At 51.1% G+C, this 23992-nt stretch overlaps 2 protein-coding genes across 2 annotated transcripts; one reads left to right on the top strand and one right to left on the bottom strand.

The window, feature by feature from the left end:
- The first annotated feature begins 1422 nt into the window (after positions 1-1422).
- ADIPOR1 (adiponectin receptor 1) lies at positions 1423-8086 on the top strand. Its single transcript, XM_079327342.1, has 8 exons — positions 1423-1543; positions 1667-1890; positions 2529-2645; positions 3282-3453; positions 4348-4534; positions 5486-5673; positions 6850-7043; positions 7333-8086. Exons 2-8 carry the CDS (start codon positions 1735-1737, stop codon positions 7459-7461), a joined length of 1143 nt encoding a protein of 380 aa, XP_079183468.1. The 5' UTR covers positions 1423-1543; positions 1667-1734; the 3' UTR covers positions 7462-8086.
- Positions 8087-8622: 536 nt separating this feature from the next.
- On the bottom strand, positions 8623-18661 carry TIMM17A (translocase of inner mitochondrial membrane 17A). Its single transcript, XM_079327347.1, has 6 exons — positions 18552-18661; positions 14242-14341; positions 12776-12839; positions 11917-12045; positions 11296-11406; positions 8623-9298 (listed from the first exon to the last, which is right to left on the bottom strand). Exons 1-6 carry the CDS (start codon positions 18575-18577, stop codon positions 9228-9230), a joined length of 501 nt encoding a protein of 166 aa, XP_079183473.1. The 5' UTR covers positions 18578-18661; the 3' UTR covers positions 8623-9227.
- Positions 18662-23992: the final 5331 nt, after the last annotated feature.

The following is a 23992-nucleotide window of genomic DNA, read 5'->3' as shown; positions in this document are numbered from 1 at the left end:
GGTACTTCATGCAGCTCAAGACACCCATGGGGACACCAGGAGAGGGGACACGGCAGTGTTTGTCCCTATGGAGGGCAGAGCAGAGCCCTGGCTACAGCCAGCCCTGAGTTGTTCTGGACCCCATGGCTACAGCAGCATGTGGGGGATGCAGCCTCTCAAAAGTCCCAGATAATTTTCTATCCCCACCATCTCCCATGACACCCCAAAAATCCCCAAACCTGTTCCCTCCCAACCACATGTCCCCTTCAAACCCCATGTCCCCAGTCCTGTGTCCCATCCAAACCCCGTGTCCCCTCCAAATCCTCCCTACAAATGTTGTGTCCCCTACAAACCCATGTTCCCTACAAACCTTGTGTCCCCACCAAATCCCATGTCCCCTACAAATTCCATGTCCCTTCCTAACCCGTGTCCTCTCTAAATCCTGTGTTCCCTTCAGCCCCCACACCACTCACCCTGCGGGGATAGTGGGCGACCCAGGTATCTCCAACCTTCCCTGATGCTGCCAGCACCTATATAATATCACAAAGGTCAGAAAATCCCTCTCCTGTTCCCACTCCAGCAGCCCCCAAGAAATCGCTTCCAGCAGCGAGGCCATGAATGTTTGATGGGGAACAGGATCCGCCATTGTGCCGCTGGCGGCCGGGAGTCTCCGGCTCTTGTCAGCCAAGGAAATTAAACCTGTGGGCAGGGAAAGATGAGCTGCCCCACCAGGCCGGGGGTGACCTCGGCCATTGATTGTTGCTGTGGCCATTCGGGGAAGCCCTCAATGGCCACACGTGGGATCCGTGGGCAGGTGGGTGGTGCTGCAGGGCTATTGGGACACAGGGACATCCCAGATGGATGGCAGGATCTGTCACCTCTTGTTGCCATCTCTAGGAGCTCTCTAAACACAGAGTCATGTTAGAAAGGAAACATTATTTGTTTTGCACTAGGTACAAAGAGGAGGTTTCCACAAATCAAGCACACCGAGGGGTAAAAGGTTAAATACTGTAAAATTTGCATGAACACAGCTATCTAAAGCATATTATTTGCCTGCATAATGCATGTTTATTTTGGTGATGTGACGTTACTCAATGCTTGAAACAAAAAACTATTTTCTTCATTAAAACATATTCGGTTGAAGAAGCTGAATTACGACAGTTACGTTTGCAAAGGGTAAGAGAATTCATCCTGGGGGCAGATAATACAATTTAAAGACGGTACCAGCGTCACTGCAGCCTCAGGGGTCCTCGAGGCTCTGTCCCCCGCGGGACCCCGGGGTGCCAGCAGGGGGCAGCCGAGGGCGCAGCTACAAAGCTGCGCGCTGCGGCCAGAGCGCCTTCCGCAGGCACCTGAACGAGGCGGCTCGACCAATCACAGCGGGCGGCTGCCGGTGGGGCGGGAGAAAAGAGAGACAAACAGTGATTTTAACCAATCATCGGGCGTTCTTTGCGGAGTGGGGCCTTTGGGGCGTGGCCCCGAGGACGGAAGCGGCGCTGCGCGTTCCCGTTCCCTCAGCGTTGCTTCCGGTGCCGCTGCCGCCGCCCGCGGGATGTAGCGGCCGGTGAGGGACGGGCGGGGGACTGGGGAGTCCGAGTGCCGCCCGGGACGGGCGGGGCCGCTGCTTCCAGCCCTGCCGCCGGTCCTCCCGGTGACTCTGTGCTTCTTCGCCCCCCCCCCCCCCCAGCGCGGCGGCAGAAGGACGCGGAGGGACCTTCACCGGCTGCCTCGGAACCGCACGCACCCGCCGCCCCGATGGCGTCCCGCAAGGCCCCCGCCGGGGCGGGCAGCGGGCTGGCGGCCGCCGGCCGGGACCGGGAGCGGGAACGGGAACGGGCGCACCTGGAGCTCGCCGAGCTGGGGCCGCTCCTAGAGGAGAAGGGGGACCAAGGAGCCACCGGCGCGGCCAGCGTGAGCCTCTCCGAGACCCGCGGGCGGGAGGGGATCCCGAGCCTGGCTCAGTCTCCTCGCTCCCTCCTCGCGGATTATCCCGGGAATCTGCCCGTTATCCCATTAAGAGCTAAACTACGTCTCCCTGTCGTTCCTCGGGCCGGTCCGTGTTCCGAGCCGGCCCAAACTCTGCTCCTGCCGAGTAGGCATGGAGCCGGGATCGCGGTGTCTGTGCCAGGTGTTCCCAGGGTGTTTCCAGTGCCCCAGTATTTCCACCGGGCAGGGAATCACCTTCCCGAGCCCCTTCCCGGCTGAGGAGAGCGGGAGCTGTGGTGGGACCCAGAATGTTCCCAGCTCGGAGCCGCCTCTGCTCGGGTTCGCCGGCTCGGGTCTCCCGGCTGGGCCGAGCGGCCATTCCAGCCTTGGTTGTAGGGATGAAAATCCCTGGTGGTAATCCCGTTTTCCGACAGGATAAATCTGAGATTAGCCCGCCCGGCATGGGTCAGGCAGCAGTGTGTTGCATAGAAGAGGGTGACTAGCGGGTCCTGCCTGTCCTCTCAGAGTGATGATTGCCAGCACCCCCTGATGCTCTCAGAAGGGCAGCCATGATTTTTCTCCCCGGGGCTGGAACGATTCCCTCCCGGCTCTTTTCCCTGCAGGCCGAGGACCCGCCGTGCCCAGCAGCCCGCGAGGAGGAGGAGGAGGTGGTGCGGGTGCTGACCCTCCCCCTGCAGGCTCACCATGCCATGGAGAAGATGGAAGAGTTCGTGTACAAGGTACAGGAGCCTGCGGCAATCTCGTGGTCTTGATTCTAGAACAGATTCCCCAGCCCCTGGGTTTGGGGTGACAGTATGAGTTGGATGAAGCTCCACGTGGCTGCAGCTGGCTCCAGCTCTGCTGGGCTGCTCCCAGCAGCATCCCCAGGAAGGCCAGAGTGGGGGTTGGCCCAGCCATGGTGGGTGAGGACCTGGGAGTAATCCCAGTGTTCCTGTGGGCCTGGGTGGGGCCCGGGAGCCCACGTGCTGGCCGGGGCATCACCCAGTGCCCGCAGTCGCTGTGGCTCCTCTGCTTCATCCGTGGTCAAATGGGAGTTCCCACCACAGGGAACAGTCTGTGGGTGTGGAAGGGTTAAAGCTGAGAGTATTAATCGTCCTGACTCCCTGCGGGGGTTCCTGGAATCACTCCCTTTGGGGCTTGGGGATCAATCATAGTGGGAACTGAGATGGGGGTAAAATCACTCCCTGAACGGTTGTGGGTAGCAAAGTGCAGGACATGGGTGGGTGCCTTACAGGGTCCCACAGGGCACCTGATGTTGAAGAAGCCAGACTTCTCCCCAAGGAGCATCCCAGGGCTGGGCCGTTCCCTGTGGATTTGGGGCTCTGGGCTGCCCTGATCCCCCTGGTGTGTTGCAGGTGTGGGAAGGACGCTGGCGTGTGATCCCATACGATGTCCTGCCTGACTGGCTGAAGGACAACGATTACCTCCTGCACGGGCACCGGCCCCCCATGCCCTCCTTCCGCGCCTGCTTCCGCAGCATCTTCCGGATACACACCGAGACAGGCAACATCTGGACACATCTGCTGGGTGACTGCGGGGAAGGGGGAGCCCTGGGGCTGGAGAGGCTCAGGCCCTGCATTAGGGTCAGAATAGGCTCAGTGCTAGGTCCTGTCCATGCCAGGGCTCCTGTGCATGCAGGAGGATCAGACATGGAGTGCCTGGAGCTCCTGGATCCCCTTGGGAGAGAGGGACCAGGGCTGGGCTCAGCCACTGCAGGAGTGGGGTGGGGACATGTCCTGGGCAAAACAGGGAAGCCTCAGAGGATGTTCTTCTGAAGTTAGTCCAGAGGAGGCGACAGAGATATTCTGAGGCCTGGAGCTCTTCTGATGTGGAGACAGGCTGGGAATGCTGGGAATACTTTGCCTGAAGAAGAGAAAGCTTCAGGGGGATGTTCCAGTATTTAAAGGGGCTCCAAGAGAGCTTTGAACAAGAGCCAAGAGTCACAGGATTAGGGGCAATGGCTTCCCACTGACAGATGGAAGGGTTAGATGGGATAGTGGAAGAAATTCCTCCCTGTGAGGGTGGTGAGGGTGGTGAGGCCCTCGTCCAGGCTGCCCAGAGAAGCTGTGGCTGCCCCATCCCTAGCAGTGTCCAAGGCCAGGTTGGAAAGGGCTTGGCGCAATCTGGGGATCATGGAAGGTGTCCCTGCCCATGGCAGGGGGTGGAATATAGTGAGGTTTAAGGTCCTCTCCCACCTAAATGAGTCCTGTTTCCATGGCCCTGTGAAACACAGCAGCTCAGCAGTTCTTTGCCCTGTGCCTGCCCCTTCTCCTGACCCCAGCCCTTCTAATTTGCACTAACAAAGGCCTCAGCCAAGGAACCAGTGTGGGTTACTGAGCACCCCTGGGATACATCAAGGAGCATGACCAGGGCTGTTCTTATTCCACTGTCCCCCTGACTTCCCTCTCCATGTTCCTGTAGGGTTTGTTCTGTTCCTCTGCCTGGGGATCCTGACCATGCTGCGTCCCAACATGTACTTTATGGCTCCTCTCCAAGAGAAGGTGGTGTTTGGAATGTTCTTCCTGGGAGCAGTGCTGTGCCTCAGCTTCTCCTGGCTTTTCCACACTGTCTATTGTCACTCGGAGAAGGTCTCACGGACTTTTTCAAAGTGAGTCAGCATGAATGTCGTTGTGTGGTCTCCTGGGAGGTTTGGGGTTCTTGTAGCACTTCCTCTTGGAAAGCACTGTTCCCAACTGTTTTATCCTTGGGGGAAGGGAGCATCCACCCAATCCAGCATGGAACTGAGGAGAACCACAACAGGGTTCTGGAGGGTTCTGCCTGAGCACCTTAAATGTGTCAGGTCATGGGCCTCAGGTGCATGATAAAGATCCTGGGACCCTGCAGGTCCCAAGGGAACAGGATCTTGGCTCCCAAGGGAGCGGCCTTTGTGCTCCCAAGGGAACAGACTCTGTGCCTCTCGTATCAGTGAATTGAGGAGGGATCTCACTCTCACTGGGCAGCTGGTAACCATGGCCAGTTTGTCAGGTCCCAGTTTACTGGATGCTTTGAAAAACCTCTGTTTTGCATCCAGTTTGGAAGGCTGGTCAGTGGTTTGTGCCTTTTCCTGGGCTGCTCCAAGAGTCAAGCTCCTGTCAGTATTTGCAGTGAGGCTCTCAAATAACATTCTGCTCCCACATGGCTGTTAAAGGCATTTTTTGGGTCCTGCTTGCTGGGAATCCTGCTTATCCCCTTTGAACAACCCTCAGAGATCCCATGGGATCCTGTCTCCAGAACAAATCCAGCAGGAATGCCCTTGTGTTCCTGGGAAGGCAGTGTGGGCAGTGCAGGGGCTATGTTTCAGTGGTGAGATGAGTGGAGGATCATAGATCCATGTGCACAGGGATTTGTTCCTGGTGGTTTGAGCTCCAGCCTCCTCTTGCCCCTCCTCAGCATTTCCACTGTGCCCAGGCCCCTTCTGTCACACCTGCCCTGATGGGACCCCAGCACACCCCTCCTGTCCAGTGACTCTGCTCAGGTGCAGCCTGGAGGGTTCCCAAACATGGAGGGGGTGAATTGTGGGGCTCACCTGTGGCTCTCTGTCATTGCACCCTGGCTGCAGGTTGGATTATTCAGGAATTGCACTGCTGATCATGGGGAGCTTTGTTCCGTGGCTCTACTACTCGTTCTACTGCTCCCCACAGCCAAGACTCATCTACCTCTCCATCGTCTGTGTCTTGGGTATCTCTGCCATCATTGTGGCACAGTGGGACCGATTTGCAACCCCCAAGCATAGGCAGACCAGAGCAGGTAGGAGCTCCCTCCTCCCCCAAGTACTGGGTGGCACTTTGGGCAGATCCCATGTGGGAGAAGCTCTGGGCACCTGCAGGATTCATTCCCTCGGAGCAGCACACTACTGCAGGGAGTGGCCTCCTGCCTTCTCTTGCTGTGCTGGGGATTCATCTTCTGAGCAGAGCCTGAGGTTTGGAGTTTAAAAATAGCCTTGGGCGGGCTGAGGCTGTGCCTTTTCTGACTTCTCTGGGAAGCAGTTTAGCAGCAGGAATCTGCAGCTGAGGCGGAGGAGGAAGGCATTCCTGAGCTCTTCCCTGCCAGGGACACACTGGCTGGTCCCTGCCTTCCTGGAAGTGGAGTGGGGAGCCTCCAGCCCCACACCCCAGTTTACCCCCACGGCATGTCCCATCAGTGTCACTTGAGCACCAGGAGACACCTCCCTCCCCAACTCCTAGGGGTCCTGAGCAAATGTCTCTCATGTAGTCTTGGCTACATGAGTGAGGAAAGACCATGCTGAGACAGAGGCCACCTGAGAGCCCTCAGGTGAGGGCAGGGGGCAGGCAGAACTCAGGTCCTCATGGCTCCTCCCCACTCCATCCTGTGCCCCCATCATAAGAAGGATTCAGCTCAGTGCCACACAGAGCCTCTCCAGGCCAGTGTCACCATGGTGTGACTTGTTCTCTGCCAAGTCATCAGAGGTCAGAGTTGAACATTTCAGCTGCTGAGCTCCTTCCTCAGGAGCTGCAAGAAATTACTTTCCTGGAAGGGGCAGCTGTGTTCCTGGTGCGATCCACAGGGTTGGTACCTTCCAAAATGTCCATTCCCATAGCCAGTAGCGGGAGCATAAGAAACACTGGGTGGGTTCTACCCACAAGCACAGGGGTGGTTTGTCTGGGATGTGGAGCTGTGGGTCCCTTATTTTGTGAAGGATAAGTTGGATGAGGATTGGAGAAGTTTAAGGAGTGTTTGGACAACACTTTCAGGCACCAGGTGGGATTGTTTGGGGGTCTCCAGTGCAGGGCCAAGAGTTGGACACAATGGTCCTTACAGATCCTTTCCAGCTCAAGATACTCTGAATTCAGTGAAGAAAAGCTGCTTCCATAACACAGGATGAGGAATCAAGGGGAGTTGGTGGGAGGAGCAGCTCCCCCTCCACACTGAGCTCTTTTCCCTGACCTCCTCTCTGGGCCACAGGTGTGTTCTTGGGGCTGGGACTGAGCGGGGTTGTGCCCACCATGCACTTCACCATCGCCGAGGGCTTTGTGAAGGCCACCACGGTGGGGCAGATGGGCTGGTTCTTCCTCATGGCTGTGATGTACATCACGGGCGCTGGGCTCTACGCTGCCCGCATCCCTGAGCGCTTCTTCCCGGGCAAGTTTGACATCTGGGTGAGTATGGGGATGAACGGGCTGAGTGCAGCTCTGCAGTCTGGGGAGGGGACATTGAGGGGCTGGAGGTGTCTGGCTATGCCTCAGCACATGCTGGCAGGCACACCTTGAATGGGTTCTGCGTATGGGAAGGGCAAAGTACAGGGTAGGAAGCGCTGCTGGGCGCAACAGAGCAGGGAGTAGAGGGCAGAGGACAGTCCTGGAACAGGGAGGAAGAAGAGGAGGAGGTGTTGTTGGTGTTGCTGTTCCCTTTGGTCTGGTCTAAAAACTTCTTTTTGCTTCCCTGCAGTTCCAGTCTCATCAGATCTTCCACGTGCTAGTGGTGGCTGCAGCCTTTGTCCACTTCTATGGGGTGTCCAACTTGCAGGAATTCCGTTACGGCCTGGAAGGGGGTTGCACAGATGATTCTCTCCTCTGAGAGCACCTGGTTTTAGTACAAGCTTCCTAAGTGCTTTTTAAACTCTTGTCTTTGCTAAAATCAAAGGAAGACTCAAAACCATTTGGGGTTGTTGGTTTGTTGGTTTTTGTTGTTTTTTTTTTAAGAAACAAAACAAATAAGAAATGGATAAATCCTTTAGCAAAGTTGTTGACCAAATCCTCACCCCCTTCCCCATGCACTGTGCTGGGGCTGCAGGGGCCTCCCGACTCCTTCAGACTGTTTTAGCTGCACCAGGATCACCTGCTGCTCTGACAGCACAGGGAACAGCTCCCTGCTCCCACACAGCTGAGCACATCCTGCTCCTCACGCACCAGGAGTTTTGCATATCTCCCCACAGCAGTGCCTGGCTGGGGCAGCCCCAGGCACAGGCACAGACTCACATAATTTAAAGTTTTAATTGTCTGTTTTGTTTTGTTTTCCTTGACAAAGTAATGTAAACCTAAATGAAAGAATATTTAATATTTAATACTAAGCTTTAAGACAAAATGCTGCCACTGCAGTCCTCAGCTCCATCACTGTCAGGAGGAGGGAAGAAGGACAGTGTTGTAGGGAATGTAGAGCTGCTGTAGCTGATTGAAATAAAAAGGTCAATAGTTCAGTGTCACTGCTGTGTCCGTGTCCATTTTTGGGGTGGGGGAAGAGAGGGCTCTGGGCACCCCAGGAGCAGGGCCAGGAACACCCAGTGGGATCCCTCCAGCTGTAGTGGACTCTGGACTGGGCTGGAATAAAACAGGAAACTGGGGTGTTGTGATGACAGGGCAGGAAACCCAGCCCTGGCTGGTGACAGTTCTGGGGCTGTGACTATCCTGGGGGCTCAGGAGGGCAGGAGAGGGGTCACAGCCTGGCTAGGGTGGGGGCAGTGCAGTACCATACCCCAGTACCAGGCTTCTCCTGGTGCACAGGGGACAGGGACTGTCAGGGGGTCTGGAGGGGCAGACACCAGCACAGTTAAGCCCAGCTCAGGCAGCTGAAGGCCATTGCCTGACCTATGGGTGAAGTGTGAGCAGAGCCACTACAGCTCCTGTGCCACCTTGTCATCCCCCAGAGGTGGGGGTGTCCTTTTGCTGAGCTATTTGGATGTGGCACAGCTCTGGAAATCCCCCCAGGCTGGATATTATATCAGGAACTGCCAGCAAGCAATAGCCTCAATGAGTTAATTAACGAAATACAACAGAAAACCTCCCTGGCTGTGATTTTATAACTGCTGGCAAGAAGGAAGGGGCTTCCACAGCTGGAGTTTAAGGACAAAACTGCAGAGCAGATGTGGTAACTCTGCAGAGGCCAGGATTGGAGATAAAAAGCAGGAGGCTGTGCTGGCAGCAGGTGCAATGCTTCCCCCTCCAGCCCCACAACCTAAATCCAGCAGGGAAGAGGCTACGTTCCAGCTGTGATCACTGCAGGTGAGACATCCCAGAGGACACTCCAAGACTTTCACTCCAGTCTGTGTCCAAAGGATGACAAGACTCTGGTCCTTGTCTCAAACCCTTGTATTCTACCAGACATGTAACATTACAGCAATGGAATATATCAGGAATAAATAGATTTTCTTTCTAAAAGTTCTCCTGAGCAGTTTGACATTGAGAAATGCTGCAGGTCCTCCTGGCATGGTGTGTAAGGGACAACCACTGGTGTAAGTACAAATCTTCTCCACATCCTCCAGGTGGGACCGCTCAGGAACAGGGAAGAGAAGGAGAAGGAGAAGAGGAAAAGGAGAAGGTGGAGAAGGAGAAGGTGGCAGGGAACCATCACTGGTACTGTCGGTAGTCACTGAACGTGGGTGGCTGGAGCTGGGATGGATCCTCTGACAATTGTGGGCCTGGAGCAGGGACAGGGGAAAAAGCAAATAAATACCAAAATGCAGTAGAGTCTTCCTATTAAAAGAATTCTCAGCTGGTTTGTTTATATAAATACCTCTTAAATTAATCATAAATCCTGGAATTGTTTGGGTTTCATAAAAAGCTTCAAAAGTTGCATAGAATCACAGACTGATTTGGGTTGGAAGAGATTTTAAAGATTATCTACCACCTGCCATGGGCAGAGACATCTTCCTTCACCCCAGGTTGCTCCAAGCCCTGACCAACCTGGCCATGGAATTCCATGCCAGGATTGGGGCAGCCACAGCTTCTCTGAGCACCCTGTGCCAGGACCTCCCCACCCTCATAGGAAGGAATTTCTTCCTAATATCCCATCTCACCCTGCCTTCTAGCATTCCCCCTTATCCTGTCACTCTAGGACCTTGCCCTCTCCAGCTCTTTTAGGAAAACTATGCTGTGCAAGGTGCTCCAAAGACAAACCACTTCTCTCCAAGTTTCATGGAATTGTGGAATGATTTGGATTGGAAGGGACCTTAAGGCTCATCTTGTTCCACCCCTTGCCAAGGGCAGGGACACCTTGTACTAGGCAAGGTTTTCTGACAGGGAAATGGACCAGAGCAGGAAGAGGGTAACCTTTCCAGTTATCTAAAAGAGCTGGAAACTTGCACATTAGTGCCTTTGAGGTGACCAAGGCCCTCTGTAAAGGTTTAAGTACAGTGACTTGCCCGACAACAAAGCAACCAGTGAAATGGAACAAGTGTGGAGTCAGCTTCCTGATCCACTGCCTGCTGCTGGAGGGAGCAACACAGCTGCAGTGGGACAATCCAGAGAGAATTAACTGTCATGGACAGATGATACATTTCCTCCAAAGCAGATTAATTTTCAAGCATCTTTAAAGAACAGAAATTGCCATAGTTTAGATTGGATGAAGAATATTGGTGAACAAACCCAGGAGAGGATTCACTTGGGAATTAGTAACCTGCTACTCATCTAACTCTAGTGGTTTGTGTTCTTCCCAAAATAAGGTGAAGCATTTCTCCTATGAGGAAAGGCTGGAAGAGAAAGCAGTATTAAGCCTGGAGAGCAGAAGGCTCTGAGACCATAGAGCCCCTTCCAGTACATAAAAGGGGTCCAGGAGAGCTGGAGAGAGACTTGGGACAAGGGCTGAGAGTCATAGGACAAGGGACAATGGCTTCCAACTGACAGAGGGCAGGGTTAGATGGGATAGTGGCACAGAATTCTTCTCCATGGAAATGGTGAGGCTCTGGCAGAGGTTGCCCAGAGAAGCTGTGGCTGTCTCATCCCTGGCACTGTCCAAGGCCAGGCTGGACTGGGCTGGGAACAATCTGGGACAGTGGAAGGTGTCCCTGCCCATGGCAGGAGGTAGAATGAGATGGGCTTTGAAGTCCCTGCCACCTCAAACCAGTCTTGGATTCTGTGACAGAGGCAGGATTTTCCACAGGAAGCATTCACACCACAATTTCTAACTCAGTGAGAGCTCTGCTTGCATTTTACTTAGGAAAGAAAAAAGGGATATTAAAGATATTAAAAGAGATATTAAAGCAGTTTAGAAGAAAATCACCACCACCCTTTTTGGAAATCGTGTATCTGTCCCTGCTGGGTGTATACCCTCCCATTTACCCCACCCAGACCACAGCCAGCCAGAACCACGCCACCTTTTCCACAACTTGCTGCCTGCCATTCCCTCAAACCATTGTGTCCCACCCCTGAGTAAAACCCTTCTACCACCATGTGCCAGGTGTGTGGCAGAAGTCAGGGACAGCAGGGACATCCCTGCTCTCAGCCATGCCATCTCCAGCTTCCCAGTGGGAAGCAGCTGGTGATAATCTCATATCATTAGCACCGGCAGCTCCTCCTTGGCTTTCCACAGCCTCAGGAGCTGGCAGGGCAGTGCAGACTCACTCTAGGATAAAAACATGACTGCCAGGGACACATCAGCAAAGCAAATCCTTATGACACATCCTGTGCTGCTCCTTACCATTTGGGAACTGTGTGGAGGCAAATCTTGTCAGCAGAATTCCAGCTCCTTCAATCAGGGCCAGGAGAATTCCTCCCATCGCAGCAGATCCCACCATGGCAACAGGGCCGTCTGGAAATGAAAAGTACAAACCAATACTTGGTTTCTTTGCTACATGTTAGAATCCATTGCATCCCAGGATGGTTTAGGCTGGAAGGGACCTTAAAGATCATTTTGTTCCACCCTCTACCATGGGCAGGGAAACTCAGATTGCTTCAAACCCCAGCCAACCTGGCCCTGGACACTTCCAGGCATGGGGCAGCCACAGCTTCTCTGGGTAACCTGTGTCAGGGCCTCACCACCCTCTTCATGCCTTAATCTCTCCTAAAGTAGGCTCAGAGAAGTAATTTTGTATCGATTAACCTGCATTAAAGGATAATTCCTGGGTAACTCCCCCCATCCTCCCTTCAAGAACACCAGGAACATGATTATTACTGCACAGGAGAAAAGTTTCAGATTATTTTTTAGCATCTAAGACAGCAAATTCCAATTTGGGTGTCAAAGACCATTGCTTTGCTATAACAATGAGAACTGTACATTTAGAGAATAGGAGATTTTTGACTGATATCTCCAGTTTCTTACTTCTTGCAGCTAAAATGGCTCCAGTCAGGGCTCCACTCGTGATGGAATTCCAGGGATCTTCCTTCCCTCTCATTCTGACCATACTGCAGTCAATCATGGAGAAGAGACCACCCCAGACAGCAAAGCTCCCTGTTCCAAATCAAACCAAAGCCACTTTGGAGAGAGCAGATAAGCCAGTTGTGCTGCACAAGATGGTGTTACTGTTACTCCCTTTCAGATATGAAGTAAATTCAAACTCATAAATAGTCAAATACAGGTTAAAACCAACACAGGAAAATTTTCAACTTGACATATCATCATCCCCCCTCCTCATTTTATATATCATCTCACTAATCTACAATTAACTACAGAAAATTTATCAAGCTGTGATTATAATGGAACTTTCATCCTAGCAAAGCCAGATTAGCTAAGGGAACTTCCAGATTTAACCTTTTTTAACATTTTTCCTCACAGACGATGCACAGTCATGTCACACCTCCCACCCTGCTCCTGTGGTCCCAGGAGTTTGGCATCCTACAGAATATGCCTGGACACCTCAAAGTTCTATTTTGATCCAAGCTGGATCATTTCTTGTAATGAGTTAGTTTTATCTTAACCCCCTCCATACCATGAAGAGGTTCCAGGAAGCTCTGCTGTTTAAAACCAGTTATTACTGCTAGCTTATCACTCCAGGAACACAGACTATTTCCTCCCCAACCAAACTCATTTTGGATACATCAGAACAGTATTTACCCATTGCTTGGGGAACAAATCTGCTGAGACTCAGCTCAGGTGTCAGTGCAGCTGCACCATGTTACATTCCCAAACTCTGTTACCTAACAACAGTCAATTCTGTGCAACAAAACCCCAAATGCTTTACCTCCCAGTTGTGGAGCTCTGGTTTTAATGGCTGTCAAACTGCCCCGCAGACGGTGGTTTACACCCTGAAGTAAGAGAATCCAGTTAAAACGAAACAGGAAAATCATACAGCCAAGCTGAGTCTATATTGCAAAAGCCTGCCACAGGTCCAACACATTTCTGAGCTGTCCCACACAGCAGCTGTGAGAAGCTGAGACAAAATGTGGTTTACATCTATTTCACTATTTATCACTCACATACAATACTCGGGTCAGTACAGATGGGAATTATAGTCACCAGGCAGGAAACAATTTGAGTTCAGTCTGAATAGCCCAGTGGGACTGAAGGAGGCATTACAGTAACATTTTAGCAGGATAAGTAGTGATTTTTCAGGACTCATTTTTTCATCCTATCTGATGGAAAATCCCACTAGCTGTTCTGTGTTTTGCCATTCCTGCAGGTGGAATTTAGGTGTCTTTGTAGCCAAGAGAAGCAAAGTAATGCTGAGCCTTCCAGAGTCCAATACTCAACACATCACCCAGGATCCCACAGAACAATTACACACTTTCCTTTTAACAGATTTAAAGAATATCCACCAAGTTTTATTTTTGTTACAATCACTCAGAAGTGGGGATAGGTATATTTAGCAAGTAAAATTAAGAATATAATTAAGCACATAGTCCTTTTCAAGTGAAGTGTCTGCAGGATCTGACTAGTTTGGAAACATTTATTAAACCCACCTCAAACCAACAGCTTATTGTCAGAGTAACATCAAAAACACCTTATATATGAAGTCAGAGAAATTTTAAAACAAACGTTCAAGCAGCAATTGAATCTTAATTTATCAAATGTCTCTGTAATGGGTTTATAGCCAGAATTTTACAGCAGATATCCTGAAAGTGAAAACTGACTTGCATCACCAAAACTTCACTTCCATATTTACTTATTCCTGCATTGAAACCAAACCTGAGCATTTAAAAATCGAGTAAATAAAAGGGGCAATGATTAAATAAGAGATTGATTAAAGAAAATTATACCCTTTAATATAAATCTGATGGAGAAAAATATTCTTTCTTTGAGTTGTTGCGTATTTTAAAAGAAAGGGAAAGGCCAGAAGAGGAAGGAGAGACCAGGCTTCATGTTCCTCCATGCAGACATAACCACAGGCAGGAGATCAGCCAAGATAGAGCTTTCCTGCTGCACTTCTCCATCTTGAGGGAAATATTCATCAGTTAGGGAGGAACAAGCTACCAGTGTTCCACTGAGGCCACCAGAGCAAACAGGGAAGCAGCAATTGTATTCCAAAAGATGAACCCCCCCAGATCTTGAGCCAGGACAGACTCTCATGATCTGGTTTAACAATGTACAGGTCTTTAATCAGCCCTGCTCCCTGCACAGGGATTTATCATCTTCCCCTGCACTGCCAAGCTCCCTGGGGAAGGACAGTGGAGGCAAGACTGCAATGCACCTTCAGAGGATTTTACTCACCACTGGGGAATTACGGAAGCCTTTGATAGCCTGGAAAATGCCCCCTCCTATGGCCCCCATGGTGAAGGCCCCTCCACAGTCATCCACTATCCTCCAGGGACTGAAAGAAAAATAGAGATAAAAATCCTGTTAAACCGTGTGAGTGGGATGGATCCAGCACTTCAGCACTGGTGTAACTGGGGTGAAGATCAAGCCTGGTGGCTGTTCTGTCTCATATCCAGCTCACTGAGCAAGCAGCAACAAAAAAAACAAGAATATTACACCAAAACAAACTCAACCTGTGCCAGAGTCTCCTAGCCCACTTCCCTGGAGTGGGAAGTACCAAATATACAGAAATGCCTGAACTCCTCACACAAGGCAGAGAGACATACTTTCATCATGGAAAACTCCAGCAGAATTCCAGATTTGTCCTACTTACATAATGTAAACAGCTTTAAATTCCCTGCTCTCATTCTTCTCTTGACCTACAGAGAACTGAGGTAGCAAATTCCATGAGACTCAGCTCCCAGTTGGGCACAAAACATGTTTTCTTGAATCACTCACCATTTTCATTAGTTCTGCTTATTTGACACTTCAAAGTCATCTTTGCTGAGCTGGAAAGGCTTTTCCTGATGCATCCTGGATCTTTGAAGTCCATTCAAACAAACCAGAGAACCCCTCAGAGGTATAGCACCAACAATTCCTGCTCCAACTCCACAGAGCAGTCAGGAAAACTTTGCATAGATGCACCTTCCTGCAGCACAGGGTGTCAGTACCTGCCAGGGGAGCCTTAATTTGGGGTTCAGAACCTCTGCCAAGAATTGGAGCCTTGCAACCCTAAACCAAAGCACTAAATTAGACGAGCTTTAAGATGCCATTAACTTCTGTTGTCACTGTGAGTAATTTCAGAGCAAAAAATAACAAAGTTGTTTGGTTTCTTTCAAGTTGTATTGAGATCTTCCAGCCAAGCACTCAGGTGATTTAACTCCTACACTGCCAATAAGCAGAAAATGCAAAAATTAGCCTAAAACAGAATGCAGGTCACAAATCTGAGCACCATGGCAAGCTCAGTGCTTCTGTCAAGCAGCAGCATTGATAAGCACTTCCAATTTCACTTGGAATGCCATGTTTCTTATGCTGAGGATCCCCTACAGCTTCCAGCTCCTGCACATGAGAATATCATCCCCACCCAAGTGTCACCACAGAGTGTCCCCAGTGACAGTTACATCCAGGTCCCAAACCTATATGGCCTCAGGAAGCAGGGGGGTGTACTTCATCCTTCATCACCTCCTGTTTGCCTGCCCTGCCTGCACACGGTCTCATCTTAATACAAACCCCTCAGCCCTAACTGCATTCAATAATTCAACTGTTTATTTTCCTTCCATTCTTTCCTACATCAGGAAAAGGTTCTAGGCACACTCTTGTCCAAGATGCCAAGATGAAAAGCAACTCATATTTTTTCTCAGGGATTTTTTGTTGCTTGTTCTCCCATCTCCTGTGCATATTTTTCTCTCCTATTATGAATAAAACATCTGAACTCTCTCCCTTTATTAAGTCTCTAAGAGTGATCTCGTTAAAAGGCTTTTTGGAAATCTAAATGGATTTTGTAAATTGGGCTTCCCTTATCCACAAAGTCAAGGAATTTCAATCTACAAATTATGGCTGCTTTTTCCTGAAGCCTTGTTAATGAGACCCCAGTTGTGGAACACTTCTCTCTTTAACCTCATTAGCTGTTATCTTCAGGGTTCCTATTTTCCTTTTAAACTACTCTCCAAGCTTTTCTGAGCAGCTTTCAATAAGAGAACATCTTTGATCCCAGAACAGCCAGCTCATGTGTCAGCTCCTCCAAACTCCCTCAGTGCTGACATAAAATACCCCCAGCCCTGGCACTGCTTGACCTCATAAAGAATTGGAGAGGAAAAGAGATTATTCCATTGTTAATTTGGTACTTATCTACAAGCATAACACTACTGTTAATTTTTTCCCTGACTCTGAGGGGAGCCCTGGTTGTAGAGAAATGACATGTGGATAAGGTCAAGTTCCTGCTGCTGATGACACTAGAGATTGCTCACAGATGAGGAGAGCAGAGGGTATGACTTCACTTTTCCCAGGGCTCCAGGACAGCCACACACCAGCTCTGCTGGCATGGAAGAGGGGTGAGTCCTTCCTCCAAGTCCCACAGCATCCTGCAGCTCTCCTGACAGCTGGATAACCACTGGAATAGAGGCCACCACACTTTAAACAAACAAAGGGGCCTTTTCTCCATGCCAATAGCTCATAGGGAACCAGCCTGACCCCAGGATAGCATCTCCCAGGGGCTGGATAACAGGGGGACCACAGGGTGACCAGCAGCAGACAGACCAGAACAATGGGGGACACCAACAGCCACAAATGGCTTGGCAGCAAAACATGTCCATTAAGGACACAGCTTCAAGCTGTGCGTGGGGAGGGTCAGGGGGATATCAGGAGGAAGTTCTCTACAGAAAGACTGCCAGGCACTGGAAGGGGCTGCCCAGGGAGGTGGTGGAATCCCCATTCCTGGAGATATTCAAGGAATGACTGGATGTGGCACTCAGTGCTCTGGTCTGGTTGACAAGATGGGGTCACAGGTTGACAATGGGTCTGGGGTTGGACTTGATGGTCTGAGAGGTCTTCTCGGACCTCAGTAATACTGGGATTACCTAGAGCCCACAGCAATCTATTAATAATTACTACTTACTTTGCTCATGCCCCAGACTTTATGCTGTCAAAAGGCAGGAGTGATGTTTATGGACAAACTTAATACATGCCAGTAGAGCAACCTGCAAAGTTTGAAAAAAGCCTCATGAACAGTCACAGGTCTCTGCCTGCAAAGGTGAGCAGAATCTCAGGATGGTTTGGGCGGGAAGAGATCTTAAAGCTCATCTCATTCTACCCCCTGCCATGGGCAGAGACACCTTCCACTATCCCAGGTTGCTTCAAGCCCGGTCCAACCTAGCCTTGGACACTTCCAGGGATAGGGCAGCCACAGCTGCTCTGGGGAACCTGGGCCAAGGTGTCACCACGCAGGAAAGAGTATTTTTCCCACTACCTCATCTAACCCTGCCCCCTGGCAGTGGGAATCCATTCTCCCCATCCTGCCTGTGACTCCAGGCCCTCATCCCAAATCCTTCTCCATGCTGAGAAACTCTGTCCATGATTCAGTAACCCTGCACCTGAGTTTGCATTTAATTTTTATTACTAAAAATACAACCTTCGACTTACAGCCAATGTGGTTGTGTAGGTCTACAAAGACAATGCTGAACCATGACAGGACTCAGACACTGGCAGCTTGGCATGGAGGGGGCCAGAGGGCTGGGCTAGGCTTATGGAACTAAGGCTTACATCCCTGGGGGGGAGGGGGGCAAGGATAAGGGAGAACTTGAGGGCTGAGAGATGGTTGAGGATGAATTAAGAGTGAGAGAAGGCTGAGGAGGGGGTGGGGGAGACTGAGGATGGAGGAAACTGAAGATAAGGGAGAAAACTGAGAAAGAATTAAGGGGGGGGGGGAAATGGTGAGTGGGGTGTGGGGGAGGCTGAGAGTGAGGGAGGCTGTAAATAAAGGAAGGTTGAGATAGGGGCTGAAGATGGTGCCACTGAGGATCCAGGGGGCTTTGCATGAGAGGAAAGACAGAAGACGGGGGGACTGAGATGCTGGCTGAAGATGAAGGGAAAACTGAGGATTGGAGTAACTGTACCTCGTGGGGGAGACATGAGGCGAACTGAGAATGAGGGGAGATTGAGGACAGATGATCTGAGAACTAAGACAGGACCGAGGATGAGGAGGGGAGCGGAGGGGGGAGCCTGTGAATGAGGAAGGGACCGAGAATGTGAGGAGCTGAGAATAAGGGGAACTGAGGATAGGGAGGTACTAAGTAGGGGGCACTAAGGATAAGGAGAGGCTGAAAGGGAAGCTGAGGATGAGGGACGGAGGTAAGGCTGCGAATAAAGGGGTGCTGAAGGACCGAACGTGGGACAGCCAGCGCAGCACCCGCCGCCCCCGGAGGCGCACGAGCAGCACGTGCCGCAGGGCCCCGCCGGCTCCTCGCCGCTCCGGGAGGCCGCGCGGGGCTCGGTAGCGGCGGGGTCAGGCTGCCCAGGCCCCAAGCGGGCCCCACGGCACCACCTCCGCTGCCTCCCTCAGGGGGCCCCACCAAGGTCAACTCCACACCCCCGACGGGGAGAGGCCCCAGAGCGCCCGCCCCGCTCGCCCGCTCCTTCCCAGCTCTGGCGGATCCGGATCCCGATCCCGATCCCGATCCCGATCCCGATCCCGATCCCGACCCAGCCCCGCTCCGATCCGATCCCCTCACCAGGGCTCTCGAGCGTACTCCTCCATCTTGCTCGGCCCCACCACCTCCCCGCGCGCGATTGGCTGCGGCGGCCCCGCGCCGGCCAATGGCAGCGGAGGGTGGGACGTGTCTGCGCGTGCGCTATGAGCCGGTCCCGCCCCCAGCGCTGATTGACAGGCGCGGTGAAGACCGGAGCGTCGCCGCGCCGTGAGTGGAGAAATCCCAGAGCGAGGGATCCGTTGCGTAGGGCGGACCTTAAATTCCATCCAGTGCCCCGCCCCGCTAAGAGCAGAGAAAGCTTCCCGTCTCACAGGGCGCTCCAATAGCCGGCCCACCTGACCTTGGACCTTTTCAGGAATGGAGCAGCAACAGTTTCTTTTGGCAACCTGGGCCACGGCCTCACTATCTTCACAGGGAGAGGAATTCCTTCCCAATATCCCAACTAACCCTTTGGACAAAGGTCTGAAGTGCCAGGACAAAGAGCTTCCCAATGACAAAGTCCCTCTCCAGCTCTTTTAGGAGCAGTACTTGTGTAAGTTGCTCCAAGGACAAACTGCTCCGCTCCAAATTTCATGGAACCGTGGGGTGGTTTGGATTTGAAGGGACCTTAGATCTCATCCCGTTCCACCCCCCTGACATGGCCAGGGAGATCTTCCACTACACCAGGTTGCTCCAAGCCTGTCCAACCGTGTCTAGAATGTCAGGGTCTAAGCCCATGTCATTCCTGATGCTGCCACATAAGCTGGGCTGACCTCGCATGTCCCAGGGGATGCTCCTGCGGTTCTGCGTGTAGCTGGGACTTGACGTCTCTATCACCAGGTCAGTTCCCTGGCCAGGCAGAGCTGGAATACAGAGAACAGTGTCTGTGCTGGCAGGAAATCCCCTGGCAGCTTGCAACGCTCTCGGCACAAGGTTAGGGTGTTCCCCCTTGTCCCATCACTTATTCCCTGGAACCAGAGCTCTACCCCCACACGGCTCCACCCTCCTGTCAGGGAGCTGTGGAGGGCGAGAAGCTTCCCCCTCAGCCTCCTTTCCTGCCGCGAGTCTTGCCCCAGCCAGTGGTTTGCAGCCACTCTAAATTGTAAATTGCTTATTATTTTTATTTTATTCTTATTGCTTACTCGTGATTTAACAGTACATGCTCTGCTCTCCTGTAAAGGCAGCAAATCATTCCATAGTAAAAACTGAATGCAAAACAGATTGTTCTCCAAGGACTTGTTTTAATAAATAATTAGAATGCTCCATCTGCTGTGGGTTTTTTTGATGCTTTAAAAGACTCCTAGGGTTTCAGGAACAGGTGTAATTAGCCTCATTTAAGATGGGGAAGTGAAGGTTAAGCAATTTTGGAGGTTCCGGGGAGATTCCTGGAATCGTGGTTTCTGCTTCGGCCAAGAAGGGAAGATGGGAAAATTAGGAAATCTTGGCTTCTCTCAGCCGCTGGGGCAGTTCTCCCCGCTCCTGAGTCCTCTGGCACTGCTGTGACTTCGTCCCTCTGTGCAGGGCAGTGGTGAGGTAGCACCTCCAATCCCAGGGTCACTTCTGGGCCCCTCAGTTCAGGAAGGACATTGAGGGGCTGGAGCATGTTCAGGGAGCAGAACAGAGCTGATGAAGGGGCTGCAGAACCTGAAGCAGCTAAGGGAGATGTGTGGCTCAGCCTGGAGAAAAGGAGGCTCGGGAGGACCTGATCACTCTCCAAAACTCCCTGAAAGGAGGGTGTAGCTGCGGTGGAGTGTGATGGAGGGAAGTGTCAGGCGTCAGGCTCTACTGACACGGAACAAAGGACAGGACAAGAGGAAACAGCCTTAAACTGGGCCAGGGGAGGTTCACTTTGGATACTGGGGAAAATTTCTTCCTGGAAAGGTTGGTCAGGCCCTGGCACAGCTGCCCAGGGCAGTAATCACCATCCATGGAGGAATTTAAAAAACGTATGGATGTTGGGGAAATGGGTGAGTGGTGGCCTTGGCAATTCTGGGGGAACTTAGAGGGCTTGTACCAAACTCAACAATTCCATTATTTTGTGACTCATCCAACCCTTCTCGGGATGGTAATTCTTTGCTGTAGTCCTTATCCTTTCCCCTAATGAATGGTAGGTTAATTAAATCACGCTGAATGATCATTCTGGTCCCACCTTTCACAAGTTGTGGGAGAGCATGATGAATTCATGAGGTGCAGGAGCTTCAGCATTACCCAAGGTGGCACCCTCGGGCAGGCTCAGGGAAGATATCCAAGGGCTTTCTGAGATTTCTGAGTTTCCCCACAGCCAGGATTTGGTTTATTTCCCAAAATATATAGTCTTCTCTTCTCTTGCTGTCGTGTGAGCGTGTGTCTGGAGAGGAGGTTTTGGACAAAAATGCATTGGGTTTGGGAGAGAAGAAATTTCTCTCACTGGCCACAAGACACCCACTACCTGCTGTGGCCAGGCAGGGAAATGTCACTCTTCAGCAAACAGCTTAGAAAATTATAAAAAGATCAGTTTTTAACCTCTCCTCCTGCAGGCTCTGAAGGAAAGTGAAAGAAAACAGGCTAGAGGAATCTATCCAAAGTTCAGCTGTCCTTTATCAGCTAATAGGAAAGAATAAAGCCAGTTGGGCGGTCCCAGCTGGCTATGAGAGAGATGGGGACACAGAAAGCTTTCTCAGCTCTGCCAGAGTTTGTAAACATGCTTGGAAAAGCTGCTTAATTTGCCCCTGTCGCTGTCCATCCTCTCTAATGGCTTGTGGTGCTTCAAATCCAGTGATTTGGAAATATTCATTAGTGCCCTCAAGGTGTTGTTTGCTATGGAGATGGGATCCTGATAAATCCAGGACTGATGCATTCAGAGCTGCCAAGAGCTCCTGTGTGCCCAGCCACACCACATCCCATTGCTCTGAACCACACAGGGCCTGGACCATCTCTCTGATGAAGAGAGACTGCAGGAGCTGGGTTAGTCCCATCAACCCAGACAAATAGTTCCAAAGGGTGTCAGAGGATAGTGCCAGGCTCTTTTCAGTGGTACCCAGTGACAGGATGAGAAGCAATGGCCATAAACTAAACCCCAAGAAGTTCCACCTCAACGTGAGGAAGAACTTCCTTGCATGGAGGAGAGCAGAGCACTGGAACAGCTGCCTAGGGAGGATGTAAAGTCTTCTTCTCTGGGGATACTCCAAACCCACCTGGAAGTGTTCCTGTGTCACCAGGTGACCCTGCCTGTGCAAGGGGGGGTCAAACTGGATGATCTCCAGACATCCCTTCCAACCCAACAGTTCTGGGCTTCTGGGATTCTTTACTTCACTATTCCACACTGTGGTGGCTGGAACCAGCTCCAGAGCATAGCTCAAGTGTACCCAAACACATCCCCAGTCTCAGTTGCTGGTACCCCATGAAGGACCAGTCAGTGTAGAAATACCCAGAGCTCCTCCTTCTGGGTGAAAACACAAAATTTCTTTCTGCTGCTTTATTTTTACAGCCCCAAGAGCCCTGTGAAATCTGGTCTAGCAGAACTGTGCCAATATCCCAGTAAAAATGTGCTGTGTGAGGGCCAAGATAAATCACAGTAAGACCATCCACTCTAAACCATAACAAGTTTGGGGTGTCCCCTGCTTCTCTCACAGATTTTCTGCTAATATAGGAATATTTCCCCACAAAATTATGCTCTGTTCTACCTTGCCTGGTTCTGCAGTGCAGGAGAGGAGTGTGCAGCAGTTGTGGACTCCTGGATCAGGAAAGGATGGGTGATACTTCAGGAGAGACCTGGAGTCTCCAAGACCACATTCACAGCTTCTTAGGGAATTTGGTGTTTGGTACTTCTCATCACAAGAATCAAGGTTCAGGATGACAAAATAGAGATTTTTCAAGGTGTTGATAGTGATTATATTCTGTCGAAAACCTATTTACAACATGGAAAAGTTTTCAACAATTTGCTATGAAGGAAAGGCAGGTTGTGAAAATTCCAGATTTCCCTTTTAAGTAGAAGGCTGCTTTCTTTGGCTTAGAATTGCAGATTGTCCCTGGGGCCAGGGGTGGCACACCTGGGAATGCTTCGATTGTTCCAAGAAGAGGCAGACAGAAAGATGTGCTTTCTCACTACCTTTTTGTTGTGCACTTTCCAGTTGGGAAATGAGTTTCCCGTTTGTTGCTCACCTCTTATAAGCACTTGATGACTGAGCACAACACTACCACAGAAATAGTGGAAAGCTGGACATTTATAGAATAGCATAATGGACTTTTATAGGTTGGAAAAGCCTTCTGAGATCTCAAGTCTAACTATTGCCCTGGAACTACCACTAACCCAGTAAATTCCTTCAGGGATGAGGACTCCACCACTGTCCTGGGCAGCTATGCCAGGACTGAGCAATCCTTTCAGGGAAGAAATTTTCCCAATATTCAACCTCTGCTGGTGCAACTTGAGGTAATTTCCTTTTGTTTCTTGTTCTCTGGAAGAAGAGCCTGTCACCCACCTAGGTTCACCCTCCTGTCAGTTAATTTCTTTCACCCCCAGACTCTGTAACTCAAATTTCTCTTCCAAAACACACAATGTTAAAACATTTCTAGCCTTGTATCCTGAAAAGTGAGCAGACAGTACCTTAGATTCAGGACTGTATTAAGGTGGAACAAATGAGACACTCATTTGGCTTCTTCAGGTGAAGATGGCACCAAAATGACACCAAAGACTAAATTCACTGTGGTTTCTGTTGCCTTCAGCACTGTAACAGCTGCAGCAGTGTCAGGGGAGTTAAGGAAGATGGAGAGAAACTGAGTGGAGTGACAAGGGGGAATGGCTTCCCACTTTCAGATGGTGGGGGTAGATGGGATATTGGGAGGAAACTGTTCCCTGTGAGGGTGAGGGTGAGGGTGGTGACGCCCTGGCGCAAGGTGCGCAGAGAAGCTGTGGCTGCCCCATCCTTGGAAGTGTCCAAGGCCAGGCTGGACAGGGCTTGGAGCAACCTGAGACAGTGAAAGGTGTCCCTGCCCAGGGTAGGAGGTGGAACGTGGTGTGCTTTAAGGTCCTTTCCAACCCAAACCATTCCATGATTCTGTTTCTGAGGCCAGCTGGGGAAGAAAATGGCTATGTCCCTCCCAGTGCAAGTGAGCAACAAGACCAGGGTTGAGGGATCAGGGAAACAGAAATGATGGGAAGGGAATCCACCATGGCACTGTTTAAGTTTGTGCACTTGGAAACTAAACCTACCAGTTTCTTCTACAATCTGGAAAAAATCTCAGCCCTACTGGTGAATCATAGGAAGGATATGAGCAGGACCTGGGCGCTGCAGCACTGGAGATAAAGGAAATTCTGGAATGCACCAAGAATGTACATTTCCTGTCAGGATGGGTGGGGAATGTCTAGTTTGTTACACATGGCACAAGGAGACTCACCTGGAGCTCCTGATGGCCTGTGTGCAGGACCAGGAAGAGAAGGAGGTGATTAGGCTGAGGAAAATCCTAGGGGAGCTTGTTTTGTCAAAAAACACCCAAGAAATCCTTGC

Source organism: Erithacus rubecula, assembly GCF_903797595.1.
Source record: "Erithacus rubecula genome assembly, chromosome: 26".
NCBI lineage: Eukaryota > Metazoa > Chordata > Aves > Passeriformes > Muscicapidae > Erithacus > Erithacus rubecula.
The sequence above is the reverse complement of the archived record's forward strand: the minus strand, read 5'-3'. Positions and strand labels throughout refer to the sequence as shown.